Source organism: Mandrillus leucophaeus, unplaced genomic scaffold, assembly GCF_000951045.1.
Source record: "Mandrillus leucophaeus isolate KB7577 unplaced genomic scaffold, Mleu.le_1.0 Scaffold25, whole genome shotgun sequence".
NCBI lineage: Eukaryota > Metazoa > Chordata > Mammalia > Primates > Cercopithecidae > Mandrillus > Mandrillus leucophaeus.
Window position 1 is genome coordinate 5,111,848 of NW_012102587.1, and position 25,322 is coordinate 5,137,169.

The 25,322-nt window shown below is 50.1% G+C and overlaps 1 protein-coding gene across 1 annotated transcript; it reads left to right on the forward strand.

Annotated features, from left to right (window-relative positions):
- Positions 1-185: 185 nt before the first annotated feature.
- On the forward strand, positions 186-25,322 carry LOC105542092. The gene is given in 5 exon segments (XM_011983466.1): positions 186-799; positions 802-971; positions 1,757-1,934; positions 22,294-22,378; positions 24,982-25,322. Coding segments are annotated over 5 exon segments (1,233 nt in total). The 5' UTR covers positions 186-340.

Below are 25,322 nucleotides of genomic sequence, written 5' to 3' on the forward strand. Positions count from 1 at the left end.
ACTTGGCCCTGCAAATTGGCTTTGACCTTTCATGCCCCTGCCTTTGAGCTTCTCCCCATTCAATTGAAATCACAAAGGAAGAAAAGAGGGCTGGCAAGAGGGAAAGGCCCCTCCTGGCCCAGGCCCAGGTCCCCAGCCACGCCCCCGCAGGCGCATCAAGCCCTCCAGGGTCTGTTTGCACAGTTGGGGTGCTGCACTAGGAACCCCACCTCCGGGAGAAAGGCACCACGAGGTCATCTGTTTACTCTGGGATTAGCGGCTCCCCGCGGGAGTTCTTTTCCTACGAGATGAAAAGAAAGCGGACAATCTGTCAGGTAAACAGGCCGCATTGTTCCCAGCCATGTCGGGGGCCCCTTTGTGGGCCGGGCCTTTGAGATCGGTTGCTCCCTTGCACAGGGAGAGAGCTTACTTAAAGGGAATGGAACGGAATGGGAGGCCCCAGCTGGTGGGCAGGTCGCCTGCTGCTGATACAGGGAGGGACAGAGGGCTTGGACAATTCCGGCTTTTCCTTAGCTGCTCTCCTTGCAAGCCCCTTCCTCCCCATGGGTCTCTTGATGAGTCCAACAAGACAGGCACGGAGCCCGATCTCACAGATGGGGAAGCTGAGGCCAGCGGCAGCTTCCCCCCCCCGCACAGAAGAGAGCTCCTGGCATTCCAGCAGCGGGTGGCTGGAAGAAAACCAGGGACCTGGTCTAACCACCTCACTCTTCAGATGGGGAATAGCTGGAGACACAGGAATTGGCAGAGCACGATTTCTGCACTGGAGGCTTCCCCATGTATCCCTGCTGGGTAGCGGGGAACACTTGGGAGCCACGACCATCCCCACCAGTGGGCTGTCAGTTTTATGGATTCCCAGAATATTTAACAGCTGAGTGGATGGGACTGGTCAAGGCCGGCCTGTTTCCTCCCACATCTACCCATAAGGTATCTTCCTGGGAAGCAGGGAAGACAGTGCAAGCCCCGCCCCGCAAGTGCATGAGTGCCTGGGAGTCAGGACTCCTGTATTTGGGTGGCCCTGACTCCAGTTTGCTCTGTGACCCCAGACAAGCCACTCACCCTCTCTGGACCATCCATCAAACAAGAGATAAGATACTCTCCAGGGGCTAACCCTTCCCCTTTGGACCGTGAGAAAATCCAGGGAGGGCACAGGCATCCATCCATGAGGACAGGAGGGAGGAGGGACTACCTAAACCCCTGTCCATCTCTGACTTCCGAGAGGCCTGTGAGGCAGTAGGGGCAGCGCCTGGCCCAGCCACCATCCTCTGGGCAGGGTGCTGTCATGGGAAGAGAGCACTGTGGTGAGGTGGTGAGAACGTGTGCCCCGGGTCACCCTGACCAGTCCAATTGCAGCCTCTCACTCACCAGAGGCCCAACCTTGGGCAAGTGACTCAGCCTCTTGGTCTGTGAAATGGCCCCTATGAGGCCTCCTCAGCCTGGGGGGCTCCACGGCGGAAGGGTTCCAGGAAGGCGGGAGCTGGGGCTGCTCTTGCCCCTGCCAGGAGGTCCTGTCCACCCTCTAGCTTCCCTCTCCCTGCCCCCCCCGCCACTGCCCATTCCCAGTAAGGCACCTATTCTCTTTGCCACCCTGACGCCAAGTCACTGTTCAGCTTGTTGGCGACAGAGCCGGAAGCGTGGAAAAATCTCATGCTGCTCCCAAAGTCCAGGGAGAGCTCAAAGCAGGCTGCGTGGAAAAAGGCCCAGAGCTGTGGCCAGAGAGAGGAGTAGGCCCCGACCAACCACAGAGCCACCTTGACAGGAGCCAGGGCACTGTCCTGAGCCTCATCCCTGGAGGGCAGCAATGGACCATCCACGTGTCTAAGCCCCCATCACCAGCCGGGGCCCCAGTGACTCAGAGCCTGCTCTTCCTGAACTCGGCAGGAAGAAAACTGAAGGCCCGAAAGCCCCAGCCACACTATGACCTGGAGGGACACAGGGTGACAGCACCAAGCTCAGCCTTTCCTCTGAGGCTTCGCAGGACTGAATGAAGGCAAACTTCCCAACACTCCAAGCCACGGGACTGTCCTTCCTGGGGCCCTGACTGAGCTGTGATGGGCTGTGTGACCCTGGGTGAGTTACTTGCCTTCCCTGAGGCTCATCTCACCACACATAATAGAAAATGGAGACAGAAGGATGCCCATTGCACAGGTTTTGGGAAAGATTAAATCACATGTTTATAAAAGAGCCTGGCAAACATCAGTGGCTCCACGAATATTTGCGGTGTTTGAGTCCCCCACACTGCTTTCATGTCCCCTTTTCCTGCTCTTTCCCTTTTCCCATTAAGCTTCCCAAGCCTCCAACTGAAGCTGCAGTGCTGTTGGAGGCCAACATCATGGGAATCACAATGACCATAGTAACTATTTATTGCAAACATACTATGAGCCAGGCCATGTGCTAATAAGTGTTTTATCTCCATTATACAGAGAAGGCAACTGAGGCACAGAGCACTTAGATGCCCCTGGCTAGGAAGGGATAGAGTCAGGATTTGAATGAACCCAGTATAGATGCCCTTAGCCATGCTCTCTAGGGCGGTAATCAACTCTGATTTACAGAGCAAAACTGTGTGCCAGATGCATCACCTCCTGAATTCTACAAGCTGGGCGCTGCGGTCCCTGCCACAGAGGGGAAACACTTCAGCCCAGAAAGACCCAGTGTCCACCACTGAGTGTGCGTGGATGCACAGGAGGTCTGGGTGGTGGCCGACCTAGGCAGCTGGCAGAGAAGGGACTCGGTCCTGCATGCTCTGGGATTCCCTCCCTGCTCGCTACTGCCACCACAGGCACGTTGCTCCCGGGGGAGCTGTCAGGGCCCTGCCAATGGCAGGACCAGGCTGGCCGCTCCCCGTGAGCCGGGGAAGGCCTCACCGACGATGCACCCTGACACTTCCTTTCTCCAGGCGCCCACACAAGCTGCCTCCCAGGGGGTTTCCTGCAGTAAGGATGGACAGGGGGCTCCAAGGGGCACCCTAGTTGGAAAGAGGGGTGAGGAGTCCTTCCAGGCAGGGGACTAGGGTATGAGCAGACACAGATGGGAGGCCTGGATGTCCCCAAGCAAATGACCCATTACCCCAAATGCCCATAGACCCTTCTCCCGTTCCTAGCTTCTGACAACTGGCTCCTGGAAACAAGGCCAAGACTGCCCCCTGAGGACTGCCATTTTGGGGAATCCCGGCATCCAGGGGACACCTAAAGATGCAGGCACCAGAGGAGAAGGAGTTTCCAGCTGCAGCTGAAACATACCTGGTCCAGAGATTTGTGGGAAACACCACCCCCACCCCACCCCACAGCCACACACACCACTCCTCAGCCTCCTTTTCTTCTCGTGAAGGCTACCTCAGCAATTCAGTTTTCATCAGATTCAACTGGATTCATGTGCCCCAAAGGCCGTCCACACCACGGGTCCTTCCCAACTGCACTGCCTCCTGGGCACTCGCCTCCTTGCCAGGCAACTGGTTCTCCCTGCCCACCATTTATCATTCTAGAAAGAGCTTCAGTTAAGCAGACACTTGCCGGTCTTCCTGCAGCTTCTACTGTCAGCCATAGAGCAGGGGTGTGCGGGGCACGGGGCGGCTCCAGTCAGACGGCCTGAGGTCTGCATCCCAGCCGGGGGCATCGAGCTTCCGGGGGTTCAGTTCCTTTGTCTGTAAGGTGGGGAGTTTGACAGTCACCCCAGAGGGTTGCTGAGGGGTTCAAATGAGATGATACGAGGAAAACTTTCAGCCCAGCACCCAGCACCACAGTAAGTAACTTTTTATTATTATTGCTGTTGCTATTTGTTCGTTAGCATCTGCAATGCCTTAAAAATAGCTGAGGGCTCCAATCATACGCCCTCACCTCTGTGACAGTTTAGCTTCTTTAGGCTGAACATACACAGCCCCTTCCTTCAAATACCCACTCTGTGTCCAGGTCTCAGACTCTCACCTCTCTGGCCAGCCTTCACTCAAGTCCCCAAAAGGAAAAATCTGGAGGAGAAGGAGCAGGCCTCTTTTGATTTTTAGGACAAACCTACAGCAGTGAGAGAAGCTTGACCACAGCAAAGAGCAGAATGAGAACCAATCATCATCCAGCGTGGAGAGGCAGAGCTCAGCTCAGAATAATAAACCTCTGTCCTTTCTGAGGATTAAAGCTGCCCAAGGGTAGAAAGCGCTGCCTCGGGAGGTAATGAGCTCCCCGTCTCTGGAGGCATTCAAGGTGAATGATCACCCACCAGGGGTGTTACAGAAAGGATTTTCACACTGAGTGGAAAGTTGAACTAAATGACATCAAAGATGTAAGCTCATCACAAAGAAGAAACAAGTTTACTCCTTCCCTCATTCAACACATATTCATTGTTGCATTCCTAGCTACACCTATGTCTATGCCATTTACTCTCCTGAGCACACAGTTCACACTAAAACAAGAATCTGGATTTTGGAAGCATTTAATGAAAACAGGGCTACTTTGAAGTTGCTCTTGACCTTCACTGTTACATCTGTAAAATGGGTGGGGCAATAACAGTGCCTGCTTCACAGGACCGGCAGACAGACACCAGAGTGACTTGTCACACTGTGGGCCTCAGTGAAAGTTGGTTTGTCATTATCATTAGTATCATTAACATGAGGACTGTAACTGAAATCCTGGAAATATTTCTTTTTCTCTCTCTTTTTTATTTATTTATTTTTTCTGAAGACCCAAACAACTCGGTATGTACTAAATCAAGGCCCAAGAATCCCACCTAGCTAAAGCCTTCACCCAGAGCGGCGGGGACCAGCTTGGTCTGGAAACCAACGACACACCAGTTCTCGGCCCACATTCAAAGCCAGCCAGGCACCAGAGACAGGAGGTCTGCTGAACCTACATTATCTCCTCCCATTGTTTCTCAGAAATGGTATCCAAGGGCCAGTAGAGCCATTTTTCCCTGAAGCAGCTTAATCGCATTGTAGAGGAAAGGGTGGTTCTAACTGTAAACCCACCTTGGCTTTTCAAATGAGGGGAAAATAGAAACCCATAAGCCCCTCGGAAAATCTGATGTCAGCCGGCTTCTTGCTTCTCTGTTTCAAGTTGCTGGGTACGCATCTGCTGCCCAAATGGGCCAGAATGAGGGTTACCACCAAGAGGGCTTAGGTCAGATCGGGGCCTGTGCCTGCTGTGCCTCGGGGTCTGATAATGGTCTCTAGACGGACACTCAGACCCTCGCTGAGGCTTGGGGTCTCTAAGGGAAGAGCACATCTGCGACGTTTCGTATGTGGAAGAGCCTGGGCTCAAGTCAGGCCACTTGGCTCCTGGTCCCAGCCCTGCCACTCACCAGCGATGTGACCTTTGCAGGTGACTGAACCTTCCTGAGTCCCCATTTCCTCCTCTGTTAATCAGCACTATAGAGTCCTATCTTTGAAGAGTTGGGAGGATTCAGTGAGGCTGTACTCACTAAAAGCCTGGGACAGAGAAGACCCAAGGAGCAGTCACTTTCCTCCGCAGAGCTTGCTGAATGGCTGAGCCTGGGCAGTGCTGTGCCTTCCCCTGGTTGGCCCATCCTCCCTCTATCAGGAAAGGTGGGTGGTGGACGGGCACCAAAAGGACACAGAAGACAGGAGGGGTGCTGGGCTGAAGGCTGGAGCCCAGGAGTTAGCCCTGGCTGAGGGATGGGGGCTGGCTTTTTGGGGAGAAGTAGAAAGGGGTTTCTCTGCAGTGCATTTGATGCAGAGCTTTCAAGCACCTTCTGGAGGCCTCAGGGGAGAGTCTGAGCTTTTGCTTGAGGAAACAAGGGGAAGCTCATCAGGAGGGGACCGAGGAGTGGGCAAGTCAGCTGCTGAATGCGTGCAGCACTGAGCATGGGTGAGGCTGCTTGGGAGACCTTTGTGAGGACTGACCAGGACCGCCTGTGCTCTGCTCAGGGCATGTGTGGTAAACACGGGAGACTCAGGCCTTGACCCAGGGAACATGGGACTCAGATGCAAATTCAATAGTCCTCGAATTTCAGTGAACTCAATGTTGCTTAGAGAACTGCCAAAAATACAGCAGACCAAGACTTTCACTTCTGAAAGGTGAAAAGAAGAACGTGCCCTGGCTTTGGGGCCACAGAACCCAAGAAACAAGATGGTGGTGAGTTGCCTGGGTTTTATTTTGCCTCATAAATTCCAGACTTGGAGCTAAACAAGTCAGCAACCCAGAAACACCAAAGAGCACAGGTGGAAAAAAGAAAAAAGTCCTGATATGGTTTGGATCTGTGTCCGTGCCAAATCTCATGTGGAATTGCAATCTCCAATGTTGGAGGTGGAGCCTGATGGAAAAGGGTGACTGGGTCATGGAGGCCGAATCTATCTCATGAATGCTGTAACACCATCCCCTTGGTGCTGTCTTCACAATAGTGAGTGAATTCTCACGAGATCTGGTTGTTTAAAGGTGTGTGTCACCTCACTCTCTGTTGCTCCCACTCCCACCATGTGAGATGCTGGCTCCCTGTTTGCCTTCCGCTATCATTGGAAGCTTCCTGAGGCCTCCTCAGGAGTGAGCAGATGTCGGTGCCATGCTTCCTACACAGCCTTCGGAACTGTGAGCTGATTAAACCTCTTTTCTTTATAAATTATCCAGCTGCAGGTATTCCTTTAGAGCAACGCAAGAACGCCCTAACATATGCCCCAAAGGAAAAACAAAGGAGAAGCCTAGCAAGACAGAAAATTTTTAGTCAATAACCACTCCACTCTAGTCAAACAACAAAGAAAAAATGGGACCCCACCCTAAACCCATCATCAATAGCTGAGTGGGAGCCTAGATTTCTACCCAAGCTGTATGCAGGAGCCTCAATACCCCACTGGGTAGTGTCAGAGAAGGCCCAGCGGGGAGCCAGCACTTTTCCTCCCCTTTGAGATGTTCTCATGAATTCTTTATTGCTTTCTAGTTTGATTCCATTGCCACTGGAGGAGACATTCTGTAGGATTTGAATTATTTTAAATTTGTTGAGGTTTATGGTCTAGGGTATAATCTATCTTGACATATAATCCTTGAGCATTAAAAAATAATATGTATTTTGCTGCCTTTAGGTGGTGTGTTTTATAAATGTCAATTGGATCCTATTGGTTGATAGTGTTGTTGAGTTATTCTTGCTGATTTTCTATGTTCTATCCATTGCTTCATGAGGGAGTGTTGAAATCTCCAACTATAATTGTAGATTTGTCTTTTTCTTCTTTCAGTTGTTTTTGTTTTACTTATTTTGCAGCTCCATTGCTATGCATTTTTTTTTTTTTTTAGGTAAGAGTCTTGCTCTGTTGCTCAGGCTGGAGCGCAGTGCCACAATCTCTGCTCCCTGCAAGCTCTGCCTCCTGGGTTCATGCCATTCTCCTGCCTCAGCCTCCCAAGTAGCTGGGACTATAGGTGCCCGCCACCATGCCTGGCTAATTTTTTGTATTTTTTTCTTAGTAGAGACGGGGTTTCACTGTGTTGGCCAGGATGGTCTCGATCTCCTGACCTCATGATTCGCCCGCCTCAGCCTCCCAAAGTGCTGGGATTACAGGTGCTATGCATGTTTAAGATTGCTATGCGGTTTTGGTGGATTGAACTTTTTATCATTATGTAATATCCCTCTCTGTGTCTGGAAATATTCTTTGCTCTGAAATACTTTATCTGATACTAATACAGCCACTCCTACTTTCCTATGATAAATGCTTTCATGATTTATCCTTTTGCACTCTTTTACTTTTAACTTACCTATTTCTTGCTTATAACACACAACTGAGTTGTGTTTTATAATGCACTCTACCAATCTCTGTCTTTTTAATGGCTGTATTTAGACCTTTCATGTTTACTGTAATAATATTTTGGACTTAATTCTATCATTTTATTTTTGTTCTCTGTTAATACTCTGTTTCTCAGATGTCTGTTTTCTATTACCATCATTCCTGGAATGAAAAAAATGTTCCTGGGTCACTGGAACATTTTTTAGAATTCCATTTTGATTATTTGTAGTGTTTTTGAGTATATATCTTTTTGTATAGCAATTTTAGTAGTTCCTGTAGGTATTATATTTTATATACATAACTTATCACCATCTATTTGTATCATCATTTTATCAGTTTGAGTGAAGTATAGAGACCTTACTTACCTTTACATCCTGTTTGTAAATGTCTTAAATTTTTCCTGTAAATACATTTATAACCATACCAGACAATGTTATAGTTTTGCTTCCATCATCAAGCATAATTTAGAAAACACAAGAGGAGAAAGAAAGCTCATTATATTTACTCACGTTTTTGTTTACTATGTTCTTCCTTCCTGATGTTTCAAGATTCCTTACTTTTTCATTTTCTTTCTGTTTAGAGAAACTCCTTTAGCCATTCTTTCAGGGTAGATGTGTTGATGACAAATTCTCTTAGTTTTTCTTCATCTGGAAATGTCTTGATTTCCCCTTTATTCCTGAAGGATATTTTCACTGGGTATAGAATTATGGGTTGACAGTTCTTTTCATGTAGCACTTAAAATATATTGTGCCACTTCTGGCTGCTATAGTTTCTGATGGTAATTCTACTGTCATTCAAATTGTTTCTCCTCTGTAGTTAAGGTCTCATTTTTCCCTGACTGCTTTCAAGATTTTTTTTGTCTTTAGTTTTCAGAAATTTAATTATAATTGGCATTGATTTTTTTTTTCAATCTGAGATTGTCTTAGTAGCTCAGGATATTATAGCAAGATACCACAACTGTGTGGCTTAAACAACAATTTGTTTCTCACAGTAACAGAAGCTGAGAAGTCCAAGACCAAGGCACCAGCAGATTCAGTGTTTACTGAGGGCCTGCTTCCTGGCTCATAGACAGCAGTCTCCTCACTATGTCTTCACATGTTTCTCAGAGAGAGAAAGCAAGCTATGGTGGAACACTTGTAAGGACACTAATCCCATTCATAGTGGTGCTGCCCTCATGACCTCATCTAATCTTAATTAGCTCCCCAAAGCCCTACCACCTAACACCATCACGTTAGGAGGCAGGGTTTCAACACATGAAGTTTGGGGAACACACATTCTGTCTATGATAAGGATTTTGTCATCTTCTTGATTCTGTAGACTTGTCTTTTGCTAAACCTGAGCAGTTTTTAGCCATTATTTCTTTGAGTAATTTTTTCAACCCCATCCTCTTGCTCTTTTTTTTCCGGAATTCCAACGACAAAAGTGTTAGAACTTCCATATAGTCCCACAGGTCCTCAAGGCTCTGCATGTTTTGTTTCTTTAGTTCATTTTGTCTCCATTATTCAGATAGGTTCTACCACTGAGTTCACTGATTCTTTCCACTGCCACTTCCATTCTACTGTTGAGCTCATCCACTGAGTTTTTAAAATTTCAGTTATTCTCTTTTTCAGTTTGAAAATTTTCCATTTGGCTCTTTTTTGTAGCTTTATTTCTTTGCTGAGGCTTGCCATTTTTAAATTTGTTTCAACTGTGTTTGTAATTGCTTATTGAAGCATTTTTACCATGGCTGCTTTAAAATCTTTGTCAGATTATTCTAACATCTCTCTCATCTTGGTGTTGGCATCTATTGAATGTCTTTTTTCATTCATCCGAGATCTTCATGGTTCTCAGTATAATGAGAAATTTTTTATTGAAACCTGAACGTTTTTTAAATCATTTGTTTTAGTTGGCTTTCTCTGATACCACTCTATCAGTGGCAGTGGGGGGCAATACCTTGTTACCACCAGGTGGAGATAGAAGTCCGGGTTCCTCACTTGGCCTCCAGTGGTGGGGTGGGAGTTGTGTCTCCCATGTAGTCTTCACTGCGACTGAGGTGATGGTGGCATCATTGTCACAGAGAATGTGAAAGTCATGATTTTCCAGTAGGCATCCTCTGGCATCACCCCAGTGTGGGGAAGGGGAAGAAAGTGAGGCATCTCTTTATGGATGAGTGGAAATGAAAGTCCCAGCCCTCACTAGACCTTCTCTAACACCACTCAGAGAGAATGTTGGGGTGCCTTATTACAGCCTTGCAAGAGTGCTAGTCTAAAGGCCCCTTGGCCTTTGCTACAGGGCTGGAGATGGAACCACATTTTTCTTCTGTGATGTTTGGCTGGAGTAAGGGGTCACTGTCGAAAAATTTTCCATCTTAAACCAGATATTGCATGTTCTCACTTATACATGAGAGTTAAATGATGAGAACACATGGATACACAGAAGGGCACAACACACACTGGGTGTGTGTGTTTGGAGGGTGGAGGGTGGGAGGAGGGAGAGGATCAGGAAAAACAACCAATGGACACTAGACTTAATACCTGGGTGATGAAATAATATGTACAACAAACCCCCATGACAAACATTTACCTATGTAATAAACCTGCACATTCTTTGCATGTACCACTGAACTTAAAATACAAGTAAAATAAATAAATAAGAAAAATAGAAAACAGGCCAGGCATGGTTGCTCATGGCCGTAATCCCAGGACTTTGGGAGGCCAAGGCAGGGCAGATCACGAGGTCAGGAGTTCGAGACCAGCCTGGCCAACATAGTGAAACCTCATCTCTACTAAAAATACAAAAGTTAGCTGGGTGTGGTGGTGGACACCTGTAGTCCCAGCTACTCGGGAGGCTGAGGCAGGAGAATAGCTTGAACCTGGGAGGCAGAGGTTACAGGGGGCTGAGACTGTGCCATTGCACTCCAGCCTGGGAAAAAAAGAAGAAGAAACAAAGATGAAAAGAAAGAAAAGAAAGAAAGAAAGAAAGAAAGAAAGAAAGAAAGAAAGAAAGAAAGAAAGAAAGAAAGGAAGGAAGGAAGGAAGGAAGGAAGGAAGGAAGAAAGAAAGAAAGAAAGAAAGAAAGGAAGGAAGGAAGGAAGGAAGGAAGGAAGGAAGGAAGGAAGGAAGGAGAGAAAGAAAGAAAGAGAGAAAGAAGAAGGAAGGAAGGAAGGAGAGAAAGAAAGAAGAAAAAAGAAAACAAGTTTGTCTTGTTAGTCTGCCCCTTTCCTGATCCTTTGGCTAGGGTTTTTGTTTGTTTGTTTGTTTTGTTTTGTTCTGTTTTGTTTTTTGACTGTGCCAGTTAGGGTTTCTGGGTTGGAGGGCTCTTTTTCTCCAAGTCTGAGATATATGAGGCAAAAAGAAAACCATGGGACTTACTATCATGTCATCCAGAGGTCCCTGGCCAGTCTGCCACCTTCTCTCCACATTTCAGAATCCTCTTATGTTACCTAGGAGGCAGAGGTGGGAGGATCACTTGAGCCCAGGAGTTTGAGGCTGCAAGGAGCTGTGATTGTACCACCGCACTCCAGCCTGGGCAACCAAGTGAGACCCTGTCTCTAAATAAATATATAGATAAAGATTCCTGCCATGCTTCCCCCTCACTTCCTCTACCTCCTGCCTGGCCCTGGTGCTTCCCTGTGTGGCCCCCTATGGCACGCCGTCCTCTTGAGAACCGTGAGTCATCCTGGCCTCACCATACCTGGGTAATAGTATCACCTATATTTTAAAACAACAGTCCTTTCAATACTCATGAAAGAGGCCAGGCGCGGTGGCTCTAATCCCAGCACTTTGGGAGGTTTACATACTATGTTCGGGGTTTTTTGTTATACTTAGCAGGAGGAATTGGGTGAGTACCTCTACCCCATTTTCCTCTGCAAGAGGGTCTCAAGCCCCTCCTGTCTCCTGTGTTATTTTTATATGCACTCTTATTTTTTTTTTTCAGTATTATATTTTTTCTGCCTCAACCCTGAAGTCAACCACTTCTTCAAGGAGCCCTGGTTCCTTTTACTGGAGAATTAAATTTAGAAACCAAGGACTGTGTGCTACACGTGCTCATTGCAATTGCTTCTAGGACCTCATAGTGGACAGAGTAAGGAAACACATGTTTGTACACTAACCCACATATACACATGTGGTTACATTTATTTCTGTCTGTCTGTCTCTCTGTCTCTCTGTGTGTACAGAATTCATTCTCCAATCCAACATCACAGGGTTCATTATAGCATTTTCCTTTTGATTATTTGTAGGTTCTTTCTCTGAAATGAGACACCTGGCTTCCAATATCTACAATAGTTTTACTTATTTGTTCAACCCTAGCATACATGTACAGTAGTTTCAGAATGCTAATTTGTACCCCTGTGAGAAACAAATTTACCAACTAGAAGGCAATATTTGTGAACAGTCCTTTTTTACTTAGCCTTACAGTTGCCAAACAAAACACTCTTTTCCAACGTTACTGAGGTTGCCTCCTCGTTCCTCACCTCCTTCGGTGTTACTCACTTGTGATAAAGCGTGATTCACCGGTCACATCTGCATTCCATTTTGGCTCCCCCACCCCCACACTGTAGTTTTTTTTTTAGTTTGCATAGTGTAAAATTCACTCTTAGTGGCATATAGTTCTGTAGGTTTCAGCACGTACTTAGAGTCATGCATCCAACCCCCACCACATCAAACAGAACAGCTCCATCACCCTCAAACTTCCCTCACCAGGCTCCTTTGTAGTCAGCCCCTTCTCCCGACTCTGGCAACCACTGATTTTCTTTTTAGTCCACTGGTTTTATCTTTTGCAGGATGTCATATAAATGGAGTCATACAATATGTTGTCTTTTCTTTCTGGCTTCATTCACTTAGCAAAATGCATTTAAGATTCATCCTTGTTGTTTTGTGAATCATCAGTTTCTTCCTGTTGCTGAGTAGCATGCCATCCTATGGATGTGCCAGGGTTTGCTTCTCTGTCTCCGTTTGAAGGGCCTCTGGGTTGTTCCCAGTTTTTGTTGATTATGAATACAGCTGCGGTAAATACTCACATGCAGGTTTTTGTGTGGACATAAGTCATTTTACTTGGGCAAATATCTAGAAGTGAAATGGCTGGATCCTATGGTATGTTTTGTTTAGTTTTTTAAGAAGCTTTCAAGCTATCTTCCAAAGTGGTTGTACCTTTCTGCGGTCCTCCTGGTAAGGTACGAGAGAGCCAATTGTTTCACATTCTCGTCAGTCCTCAGTATGGTGAGGTTTGCTTGTGTATTTCAGGTGTCCTCACAGGGGTGTAGTGGTATCTCATTGTGATTGTAATTTGCATATCTCTGACAACTCATTATGTTGATCATCTTTCTGTGTGCTTATTTGCCAACTGCTTATCTTCTTTGCCCACCTGTCTGTTGTTTTTTGTTTGTTTTTGAGACAGGGCCTCTGTCCATCACCCAGGCTGGAGTGCAGTGGCACAATGTCCAACCCCTGAGCTCAAGCAATCCTCTCTTCTCAGCCTCCTGAGTAACCAGGACTACAGGTGCACCACCACACCTGGCTCATTTTTGTATTTTTGTGGAGACGTGGTTTCACCATGTTACCCAGGCTCGTCTCAAACCAGAGAGACTAGATTTGACCCTGGCTGTGTCTCCTCTGACAACCATCCTTGTGGTCCAAGTGCAGCAGTGGAGCTGACGTGGAGGGATGGGGTACAGGGAAGGTAGAAGCTTCTCGGCAGAAACCCTGCTTTTCCCGCTATCCTCTGGCTGTCTTCTCCACCCTGGCCAAGTGGAATTCCTTACAGCTGATCATGTTGGCTATTTTCAGGTCTCCTACTATGACTTGGTGGGGTTGAGGAATTTCCTCTTGACCACGGCCCCAGGGTGACTCGACACCTGCAGTGAAGATGCCATGCCTTATCAGAGCCACATTCAGGCCACCCTCTGTACTGTGGGCCCCGACAGACTCTAAGCTTGACTGATACCCTGGTACAGTTGCTGTGGCCTCATGGCCTAATTCACATAGTTATGGACAAGCCACGTCTGAAATCTTTACAGTAAGCAGTGGGACAGACTCTTGTGTTGAAAGAACATGGGCTGCCACATGATCTTCTGAATTGCCGCACATGTTGTGATGTGAGGTGGAAGCTTTGTCATTAACGGGACATGGTTATGTGCCTAGGGCCACGGTGACCACCTGCTCAGTCATCTGTAAATGCCGGTCTGTGAATTGTCCCCATTCTCCACCAACGACAATCCATGCGTGCATTCATTCATTGATTCATTGATGCCACGGCCCCTGCCTGGGGCCAGGCATGTGGGATGAGGGTGGGGGACTCAGAGGAGGTAAGATCCAGGATCGCTCACAGGAAGTTCAACATCCACTGCAGACCCTGTCCACCCAGCAGGACGCACTCAAAGATCACTGTGACTGCCCCGAACGCTCATGTAGAGAAGGAGGCATTGGCTAGGGGTGGGGGTGGGAGTGGAAGGTGAAGGGGTCTCCACAGGAGGGCCCCACTTCACCTTCCTCATGGCGACTTGCTGCCTCCCCCTCTCAATCCTTACAGTCAAGTGAGGCCAGGGCCGCCCGGCTCACAGCTTCCCAGCCCCTATCCCGGCAGGCAGCTGGGGCCCATGCTGCCCTCGGACCCTCCAAACGCCCACTAGAAAGCCCAGGGCTTCACTCACTTGCTGCACAATCGTGATTGTGTCACCTTTGTCTCTGGACCTTCTAGAAAAAGGAGGGCGGGATTGAATATTCCTGAGTTTAGAGCTCCATGCTAAACAAAGTCACAGTAAAGTGTAATGATCTGGTAAGGGGGGGAAGAGAGGCTGTCTTTTCAGAGACTCCTTTTCCCTCCCTCTAATGAATGCAAGAACAATGCTTAACCCAGGGGAGCTGGGAGCCAACCTATAAACCGAATCCTCCACGGCCAGCTTGGGCTGTGACTTCATTCATTCAAATCACCCACCAAGCACTGTTTTGTATTAGAAATACAGCAGTGAACATATCCTCTCTTCCTCTTTTCTTTAGACCTGCAGGGCCTGAAGAAGCAGCCCCACATCGGAAGAGGCAAGAAGTTAATGAGAAAATTACAAAATTTACATACAGGGGCAAGAGCCCAGCTACACACATCTGCGGTCAAAAGCAGATCTCATCCAAGTGAAGTGCTACCCTCACTCTTCGAGGCAGGGTGCAATGGCAGCACTGTCCCTCTCATGCTGGCTGTGGCCCTGACATCTGTGCCTGCAGTGTTTGGGAGGTACTGCCTCCTTCCTATGCAGGAGGTGGCGGGGGGAGCTCAGCTTTGTGGCACTGCCAGCCGGCCGCCAGTCCTGGAGGGCACCCCTGTGTGCTACAGCTCAGCTGCTGGTGGAGAACGCGCCCTGACCTGGCACCTGTGGAGCTGGGCTTGGCTCTGTGCGCTGAAGAGCACTCCCCGCTTCAGAGAGGGCCCTTGCGTCTGCCTGGGCAGTGGGGATGGAGGGAAAGTAGGCAGAAGCTCTCCTTGTCCTGGTGCGGGGCTCCCAGGCCCCTTTCTACCCAGAGTCTCATTTCTGACCCACACTGAGGTCCACAGGCCTTCGGTGCTGCCCTGCCAGGAGGCCACTGGGGGACAGAGGACCATTCTCTGCTGGAATTCCAGCCATGGTGCCCTGAACCTCATTGCCCAAATCCCCTTCTATGGCCTTGGACAATGTGTTTTTTGCAGGATTGGACTAATGATACGAACGTTCAAGTTAGTTCCAAACAGTAACAATACAATAGAACCTTCCCTTCTTCTGCATCTTCCAGGACCACGCTAGCCCTGCTGAGCAGGCCTGCTTTCCCAGAAACTCCAAGTCTCCCCACATTCTATTCTTTGCCGTTTTCTCCCTATTTTCTTCCAGGTCCCTCCTTCTGGAGGCCTGAGCCTCATACTATTCAGGTCCTTGCTGCCAAGAGTCAGATGGGTCACTCCCCTGAGGATCCCAGGTTTGGGCCCAACACAGTCGGAAGACTCTCTCGTAGCCTGGCGTAATTTCCACACAGGCCACAGAAACGTCACACATTCCAGCACCAGGCAGATTTTCCGAAATGGGAGCTGCCATTGGCTGGTGCATCATCTCATGGCTCTCCGACCCATGCAAGCTGAACAGCCTCCAGCCTCGTTGGTGACACCCTGCTGGCATTGAGGGCCAAGACAGAATGGTTCTGAGCTGCCTCTGTGTGCCCAAAGACCTCAGCCTGCTGCCGCTGTCCCAGTAACTCAGGGAGTCCCCAGCCCTCAGCAGCACAGTGCCCTGTTCCTCCACTTAGACTCCTCATCAAGGGTCTTTTTCCACCCCTCATGCCGTGAGTGTTGCAATGTCCACACCACAGTGCTGTCCCCACATGCTCCCATAGTACCCTATGTCCCGCCAAGCCCCCCCACACCCTGACTCTACCTCTGTATCCACCTGGCCTCTAAACCGGAGTCCTCCCCACATCCCTTCAGGCCCCAAATATCCCAGGGGACTCACCACGTGGTGAACTTCTACAAATCCCCGTTGGGCTCCCTGATAACTGAGTTGAATATTATTTTACAGATAAAGAAACTGAAACAATTTTTTTTGAGACAGGGTCTCTCACTCAGCCTCAAACTCCTGGGCTCAAGCAATCCTTCTGCCTCAGCCTCCCACGTAGCTGAGACCACAGGCGCGCACTACCATGCCCAGCTAATTGTTTTAATTTTTTGTAGAGATGGGGTCTCACCTTGCTGGTCTCAAAACTCCTGGGCTCAAGTAATCCTCCCACCTCAGCTTCCCAAAGTGCTGGGATCACAGGTATGAACCACTGTGCCCAGCTGGAAGCAATATTTTAAAACCTGGAATTCAAATAACAGGGCGCCAGCTGTGGAATATACACTACGCAAGAGGAATGGCAAGAGAAGAGATCATCCCGACCCCACTGGTGGGCTGGATGGAGCAACTTCCACAGGAACGAGGCACCTCGGAGGCCTCTGCTGGCTGAGAGCAGCATCCTGACCAGACAGCAAGCCCCAGAGGGTCTGGGGGGATCCAAACCCACTCCTGCACAGGTTTGCTGTGAACCAGGTGAGAGGGAAGGAAGACAGGAACGAAGGCGAGGGAGGCCCTGGGGCCCGTGAGCATGAACTTGGAGTGCTGAACGCTTGCCTACGTGACAGCATCAGCTGGGCAGGGGACACTCTGCCGTCTGCCTCCCTGAATTCACAACTGGAAAGTGATCCAAGTCATGCAGACTCACTCCCGTGGACTCATTCATCTCACTCCGAGCACTCGTTTCCCGGCTCCACTTGCTACTTCCTTGCAGGTCTTGGGCACCAATTCTAGACTCCTGGACCTGGCATTCTCTGGGAAAAGCGTCCTGCTCTGAACCACACAGGGACAGGGGCTTTCTCCAGGTCACCAGCTTCATTTGGCAGATGAGTGAAATATGGCTCAGAGATGCCCAGAAACTTGGCCAAGATCACAGAGCTGACAATGGGCAGAGCAGGGATAGGAACAGGATCTGCCTGACCCCAAAAACCCACGCCCTTCCCAGAGCATCCATGGCCTCACACGGGCCCTGCCTTTCCCGGCCTGCGTCAACCTCCTTGGCCTCCCACATGGCATTCACCAATCTGCCTGCTTGACCAGGCCTCCCCTGCCTTTTCCACTCATCTCACACTTTAAGCCCAGCTCCTTCAGGAAGCCCTCCCAGCTGATCATAACAGGTATTACATATTGATACTCCTACATACACACACACACATACACACACACACCATCTACCCCCAGATTATACACAATCCTGCATTATTTTCCAAAAGTTTCTCTTATTAAATCACTCCCCTGAATTCTACCAGGTATCTGTAATAACAGTGGGCATACAGCAAGTAGTCCGTCACAATTATTTGGACTTGATCTAAAATTCAGCCCCTTTCTTCTGCCACCTTCTTGCATCAAGGACTTCAGCCTGAAACCAAGGCAGGCATGAAGAGGAGCCAATCTGGGGCTGCAGTCTAAGTGCCTTTACCTCACAGCTCCACATGAAGAGACCGGCCAGGGCTCTTTGCTCCTGGCCAGGAGGCCCCAGGAGGGAAGGGAAGGCTGCATGCCAGGGATCTGAAGTCGGGGAGGCCCTCAGTGAACACTATGATGACGACATAAACATCACGTCTCAAAGGCACTATCTGAGACTCCAAGGATAAATGAAGGTTGGTGAGCAGTGGAGAATGGGTGGCTGGTGCTCTGAGCTGTGCTAGCCCAGCGATGAGGCCTTGGACTGGCCCCTCGCCTCCCTGCCTTCACTTCCTCCCGCTGGATTCCACATCGCCCAGATCCCAGCCCGAGTGTGCCATGGCTTTCCTAGGAACCTCCCTCGGGCCTGCTCCATCAGGGATGTGGGGGTGAAACTACCAACCATGACTGCAGTCTGGCTGCAGGGGGCCTGGCGTGGCGCCCAGAGCTCCCCTGGGCAGGTGAGTGGGCAGCAATCAGGTGTGCAAACCTGCCGGCTGGGGCTGCAGCCTCATGCGTTTGTGTTCATAACCAACTCAGGCAGTTTTTGGTTTCATGTTTTCCTTCATTTTCCCTTGAGGGGCACCTCATACTGGGAATGCCAACCCCTTCGCCAGGGGCTGTCACGCAAGGAAGGGCTCTGAGCAGTTCTATTTTTATGGCTGGGCCCTGCCTGGCCCATGGCACCAGGCTGGGAGTTCCTGCAGGTCAGGACCCCACCTGATCCGCTCCAGAGAGCTCAGCAAATGCTGGGCTGGTGCTCTACGTGACACATTTGAAGTTTATAATTCATTTCCAAAGTAACATAGACTCATTAAAGAAAATTTGGAAAATGCATAAGAGCAAAAATATAATATAATATCGTATAATAAGCATCACCTGTAATTCCACCAGCTCTAGATGTCTGCTTCTTACATTGTGGGATCTTTTCTTTCAGGCTTTTCTATGCCTCTATACTTTAAAAACAAACAAATAAACGAACACCAAAGCGGATTATATTAAGCACTGTTTTGATACCTGCTAAGCCGAGGCAGCTCTGTGTGATACTATTCCCCTAAGCCTTTAAGTATTCCTCATGTTTTCTAGCAATTACCCAGAGTGAAATCATACGGCATCCCCTGAGGTAGCTAATCAGTTCCCCCCTTGCTGGGCATTGGAGTCGTTTCTAATTTTCATTATTTTACACAATACTCCCCAGCCACGGTTGTAGCTGCATCCTTGCGGTCCTCCTCAGAGCCAGATTAAGAATCAAGGGGCCTCCAAGCACTGCAATTATTTGGTGCAGTCTCGCAACAAGGTGCACTATTAAATACAAGGGTTTTTCTGCTTTGCTTGAGGTATTACATTAATTTTCAAAAGTATTTCTTGCTTTTGGGGGATAGCCCTGCTCTGCTGGCACTTCCAGTATAGGCTGGTTCTTTCTGATGTCACTTCATAGCTATGACTATTACCTCTGGGTAATTTTAAGGAGAAGAAATATCAGGGTCAAGGGTTCTCCACAAGTGTAGGGCTTTGTGGTCCACTGCATCTGTCCCACTCACCACAGAATCCATCACCTGTCACACACCTGCACTTAGTAACCCTCTGTTGAATAATGGAGTATTGCCAAATGTCCCTCCCCCCGCCCCCACTTGACTGTACAATTGAAATGGTATGCAATTGGACAATACATGAATCAGGGGTATGACGATCTTGGGGACACATGTCTTAGGCCCTCAGGTGTGCCTGAACCCAGAGAATTTGGGGCAAGGGCAGACTGTCCCTGTTCCTGTGTGATTGGAGGGTGCCGCTCTGAAAGTCCCAAGCTGCAGACCTGGGAGTCCCAACACTGCAGAGCCAAGGAATTGGGGCCCACACAACCTGAGGCAGAAGTGGCCTGGCCACCTCCTGGCTGCATGGCCTGAAGCAGCTTCCTCTCCCCTCCGGACTCATTTTCCACATTTATAAAATGTGCACAATGAAACATGCAGCTCCTCTTTCTGTGGCTACTACTGCCCCTGGGTGTGACCCCAGCTGCCTCTTTGACAGCTCAGGGGCTCAGGCTCCAGCAGGAAACACATCTGGGGCCCGCATGGTGGCCAGGCTGGTGTGACCTGGTGCTAACCTGGTCTTCCAGCCTCATCTTCTGTAGCGCCCTTCCCGAAGGTCAAAAGCAGGCTGGTCACACAGCTGCCCCCATTGCCTGGCAGGTCCGAGGATGGCCACTCTTCTGTCCAAGGTGCCCCCACCTGCCTGCCTGTGGAAATCCTGCCCATCCTTCCACATCACCCCTTGCTCGGCAGAGCCTTTCTGAAGGCACCCCTTTCAGGGTACGTGGTTTGTATTTTATGCCATGGCCCCTGTGACAGCATCCCTGGTGAGTGTGCAGGTGTGTCACCTCTCTTTGAAAGCAGTAGCCATGGCTGGGTTCCCTGGCAGGGACTGAATGACCAAGAATGATGGAGGAGGGCAGTGTGCCGGGGTTTCTTTTTGTCTGTTGTTTTCCCAAAACGGTCCCACTGACACCACAAAGCCAGAAGCCCAGAAACGCACACAGAACTGAAGACTCAAGGGTAGAAGATTCTCAGCCACCAAGACCTCACTCGTGGTGGAAATGTGCAGAATTTTGAGATGTGGGCAAAGCCATTGCCAGGCCCCTCCCAGAACTATGCCCTGAGCTGGGACAAGCCCCTCACTTTCCCTCTGCACACTCTCGCTGTTTCCCTCTTGAAACAGGCCCTTCTTTCAGGCCAGCTTGGCCTTCTCATCTCTGCAGCAGTATCTGCCCACATGGCCACCCCCTCTCGTTAAGACTGACTGCCTCAGCCGCTCTGCCCACCCAGTGCCAGCCCACCTGGCACAGCAAATTAACTCAGGAAGGAATCCTTGACAGGCAGCTCCCATGCCCTTCTTCTAGGAAGCCATCCTGAGTACTTTGGCCCTTAGAGACCTCTTCCTCCCCCAGCCCCTGAGAGCCACTAGTCTTTACACGACGCTTGTGTGATATTTATCAATTAATGTACCATATTACAAGATTGGGGTTGTTTTCCCCATTTTGTCTAAGAAATGCATGTTTGATGGTAAAAACGGGGTTGAACAGAGGTGGATGATGTACTAGGATGACCAGTGGGGAGCTCCGGATCAAAATAGCTGAGCCTCCAGACACAGTACTGCAACCTGTTGCTGGCAGGCCCAGCAAGGCTGTGGCCTTGGATGAGGTGGCCCTCCACAGTGGAGGCCTCCTGGGAAATTGACAGCTGGAGCTGTGTGCTGGCCTTACTCCCTGTAGCTGGGCAGCAAGGCCTTCTATGGCAGAGGCAAGGCTCTTGGTGGCACATGTCATGTCCACCACAGACAGGAAAGGAAGATTTTAAAACAACCAGGGGCCAGGTGCAGTGGCTCATGCCTGTAATCCCAGCATTTTGGGAGACCGAGGAGGGCAGATCACTTAAGATCAGGAGTTCAAGACCAGCCTGGCCAACATGGTGAAACCGTATCTCTACTAAAAATACAAAATTAGCCGGGTGTTGTGGCGCACACCTGCAATCCCAGCCACTCTGTAGGCTGAGGTGGAACCCGGGAGGAGGAGGTTGCTGTGAGCTGAGATCGCACCACTGCACTCTAGCCTGGGGAAGAGGCAAGACTCCATCTCAAAAATAAAAATTAAAATTAAAACAACCAGAGAACAATTTTAGCACTCAGTTCAGGGATTGCCAAACTATGGCTCCCAAGCCTAATCCAGCCCCCTGCCTGTTTTTAAAAATAAAGTTTTATTGGGACACGGTCACGCTCTTTTTCTCTAGTGGATGTCTGTGGTCTTTGGCTGCTCTGGTGCTGCAAAGGTAGAGGTGAGCTGTTTTGAGAGAGACCACATGGCCCACAGAGACAAAAACAGCCACAAACTGGCCCTTTACAAAGTGTGCTGACCCCTGCTCTAGTTGACTCCTTTGGGGATGGAAGCCTAGCTCATGATGATTCCTTTGGGAGTTCACACCACACAAACACACACACACACACACAGACCACACACAGGCACGCACATGCCCAGCACACAGCGTCACTCCCGTGCTGCATTTAGTATTCTGGCCGTCGTTCATTGGTCTTGGAGAATGCACTTGACTCAGACTGGACCAATCAGATTCTTTGTCACAGAAATGTGAAACCAAGCATCAGGTACTTGATGGCCTTGCTGGATGGGAAAGATCACAGCTCCTCTTGCCCAGGTCTCCAGAGCTGCCCTGATTCCAACCCTTCCTGATGTTCTAACCCCAGCTCCGCCCTTCTTACTACATGAACTTGAGCCCGAGGCCAGAGTGAGCCTCAGTTTTCTTATCTAGCACAAGAGGAGACTAAACTGAGCTCAAGGGGTCACTGTGAGGATGAAATGGGAGGATGTACATAAAGTGCCCAACATGGCCACTGGCACCTGTTAGGTGCTAAAACTGGGAGTAGCATTTGATGAAACATGCAGCTCCTCTTTCTGTGGCTACCATCATTATTATTTCTGTGGCAGCAGCAGCAATAATAGTAGTTGCACTCGTCATAATAATGTTATTACTTTTTGGCATAGCCAACAGCCTGTTTATCTTCCCTGTCTGGGTCCCTGAGCAACACTTCCAAGCCTGTATGTCAGAAAGTGACCCCATTACCTCGCCATCTCTGGTAGCCAGCCTCCAAGGTGGCCGGCCTCCTGTACTCCAGTGCTGAGTACTCTCCTCTCATGGTGGATCAGAGCTGGTCTACCGGACCAAGTGAGTGTGAGGGAGTCTCCTGGATCTCGAAAGGGGAACCAGCCGCCATCTCATGAGGACACTCAAGCAGCCCCGTGGAGAGGCCCAGTGGGGAGAACCTGAGGCCTCCTGCTAACACCCAGCACTGCCTTGGGAGCTGTGTGAGTGCACCACCTCAGAAGCAGATCTCCCAGCCTCGGTCAGGCTTTCAGGTGACCGCAGCCCTGGCCAACATCTTGATTTAACCCCACAAGAGACCCTAAGCCAGGACTACACAGCTAAGCTGCTTCAAAATTTCTAACCCACAGAAACAAGCAACAAATGTTGATTGTTGCTTTCAGCCACTACAGGTTGAAGTAATTTGCCACAGCAAACTAACACACTATGTAAACCTGTCTGTCCTAACACGCCCTTGTTCCAGGGAATGCCATTCCCTTCCTCCTCACCCTGAAAGCTCACACACTGCAGTCTCATTTCTTTGCTGCATCCAATCTGCTGATTGGACCCCAGGGGGTCTCTTGATGTCATCCTCTGTTTTCTGGTCCCATAACTCTTGGAGCAATAATAGCCTTTTACTGGGCACTTATCGTGTGACACAGTACCTGCTTCGTGCCCTGTTTTTGGTGCTGAGTTTGCTCACAGAAAGTCACAACTGGAAGAAATAGGTTTGTTGTTCCTTTCTAGAGCTGAGACACCTGAGACTCTGAAATGCTCAGTAACTTGCCTGAGTGCCCAACCCCTCCCCAGCAAGTTAATCAGGGAATCAAACTAGAACCCTGTTTTGCCCCAAAGCCCATGTGATTTCACCAGTGGGCACTGAGGCAAGGCAGCTCAGCTCTGGCTAAAATGCAGATCCAACCATCTGTCCTGCCCTGCTCAAAAGCCAACAAGAGTCCCCCACCCCAGTGCCCCTGTCCTGTCCATCCTTCAAGCTCAGGTTAGTTGCTGCTCGTTGTGCCTGACACCTCTCGTTGAACACCATTTTCTCTCCTGGTAATGACCCATTTGCTCTTGGTTTAGAGATGGTGGTGCACACACTCCATCCCCCACAGGAGACAGTGGGGTTCTCAAAGGAGAGACCACCCAAGGCCCACCTGGTGCACCCAGACCGCTGATAAGGGATTTATGTATGTGGGTGGAGTGACTGTGGCATAATTAATAACTGAGTCTATGAGTGAATATGCTCAGAAATGAGTGATCCAATCAATCAATAACGAAAAGCTCTCTCAATATGTAGCTTAGGTCATAAATGAATGATGGGTTGATTGAATAGGACATTGCCTAGATTTAGGGTCCTGAGACTGTATATGTGTCTTTGCCAACAGCAAAATGCTTTATTACATAGATGATCAGGAATAATATTCAAAATATTTAACAAACGGTACTCCATGGGCACCAACCGCTCAGGATGGACGCCCCCATAGGCTGGGTCAGGCGGAGGGTCTCCCTTTGGGCCCCTTCAGTGCCAGATCCTGGGAGGCTGGGGGCGTGTCCCAGGAGAAAACTAACATGGCCAAGGGCACAGGCGGCACTTGAAAAGCTCGCGCACAGCCCCTTATCAACCTTGCGTGAGCATATCAGTGTGGCGCACCGGGGCCTGCTGCCGGATGCCGACCTGCATGTGGAGTTTTCTGAGCACAGCCACAGCCAGCGCTGGGCTGAGCTTGACTTGCAGGAGCTCATTCCATCCTCAAAAAGCACCATGAGGCTGGGACTACCGTTGTCCCATGTTACAGTGAGGCACAAGAGGTCGCACAGCGAGTAAGTGGCAGAACCACGACCTGGCCCAGGCCTGCCTAGCTACTGCTGGGCAACCTCTCCGCGCAGCGTGAGGCCCCTGAAACCCGGGCCCGCGGTTCGCCTGCGCGCGCTACCTGCCCAGGTGCTGGGCGGGGTCGGCAACGGGCCTGGTCGTTCCGGGCCCGGGATTGGTGGAGGTTCCGGGGTTGACAAGGCGTGGCCGGAGGCTCGGCCCTCCCCAGTTTCCTGCTCTCTGAAGCCGAGTGACTTTCCCGGATGCTCAGCCCGGCTGTCACGGGAGAGACGGTGGCTGTCAGGCATTCCCCTGGCGCCGCGACCGCGCCACGGACGGCGTTTTCCAGGCGCAGGAGCCTTTGGAAAGACTTAAGACTCTCCACTTGCCACTAACCAGCCGTGGGACTTCGGGCAAGATGTCACCGCTCGGAGCTAATTTTCCCCATCTACGAAATGGGATGACGACGACATGCATGGCCTTTCTGGCCTGGTGTGCAGATTAAAGAAACACCTATATGCAGGGACCCGGACATTTACTGTCACTCTTCTACATCGTTGGAAGCTCTGGGCAGTCAGGAAAGGCCACGATGGCAGGGGTCTGTGGACCCTTGCGCCTCTCTGTCCCGGTGGGGGCGGGCGGAAGTGGGGAGCTTGGCTGGGTCCCGCGCCCTGCGTTGCGCCCCAGCCTCCTGCTGGCTCCCCCAGCCCTCCGAACTCCTCCGAAGGCCGAATCATTTCTCCTTCCTTTTCGCTTTTAATCACAAAATAATTTTGGTGCCCAGAAGCCTTCCTCTCGGAAGAACATTTGTGCGGGATGATATCAGCCTAATTAAGCCTTCAGCTTCGGGGCTTGATTTCTTTCCCCCCAGATCTCGGCGCTCCCTGCCAAGCAGCCCTGGCCGGCCAGGCTGCCGGCTACCTGCACATGCCGGGTTCTGGAGCCTTCGGCGCCCGTGCGCCCCCCTGCCCCCGCGCCGTGATTGATATCTTGATTAGGCGCCAGGAGTTGGCGGACCAGGTGTTACCTCGGCGCGGGCTGGAGGCGGCGCGCTCTGCGAACCCGGCCCTGAAAGGCGCAGGCATGTTCCGCGGCAGCAATGAGCCTTTGTTTGCCTTGGCAGCGCCGCGGCCTCCCTGGGGCCGGCCCCATAAAGGGTTTCTGTTCGGGCTGGAGGACTCATTGTCAAAAAATTGTCCCTCGAAAAATTAG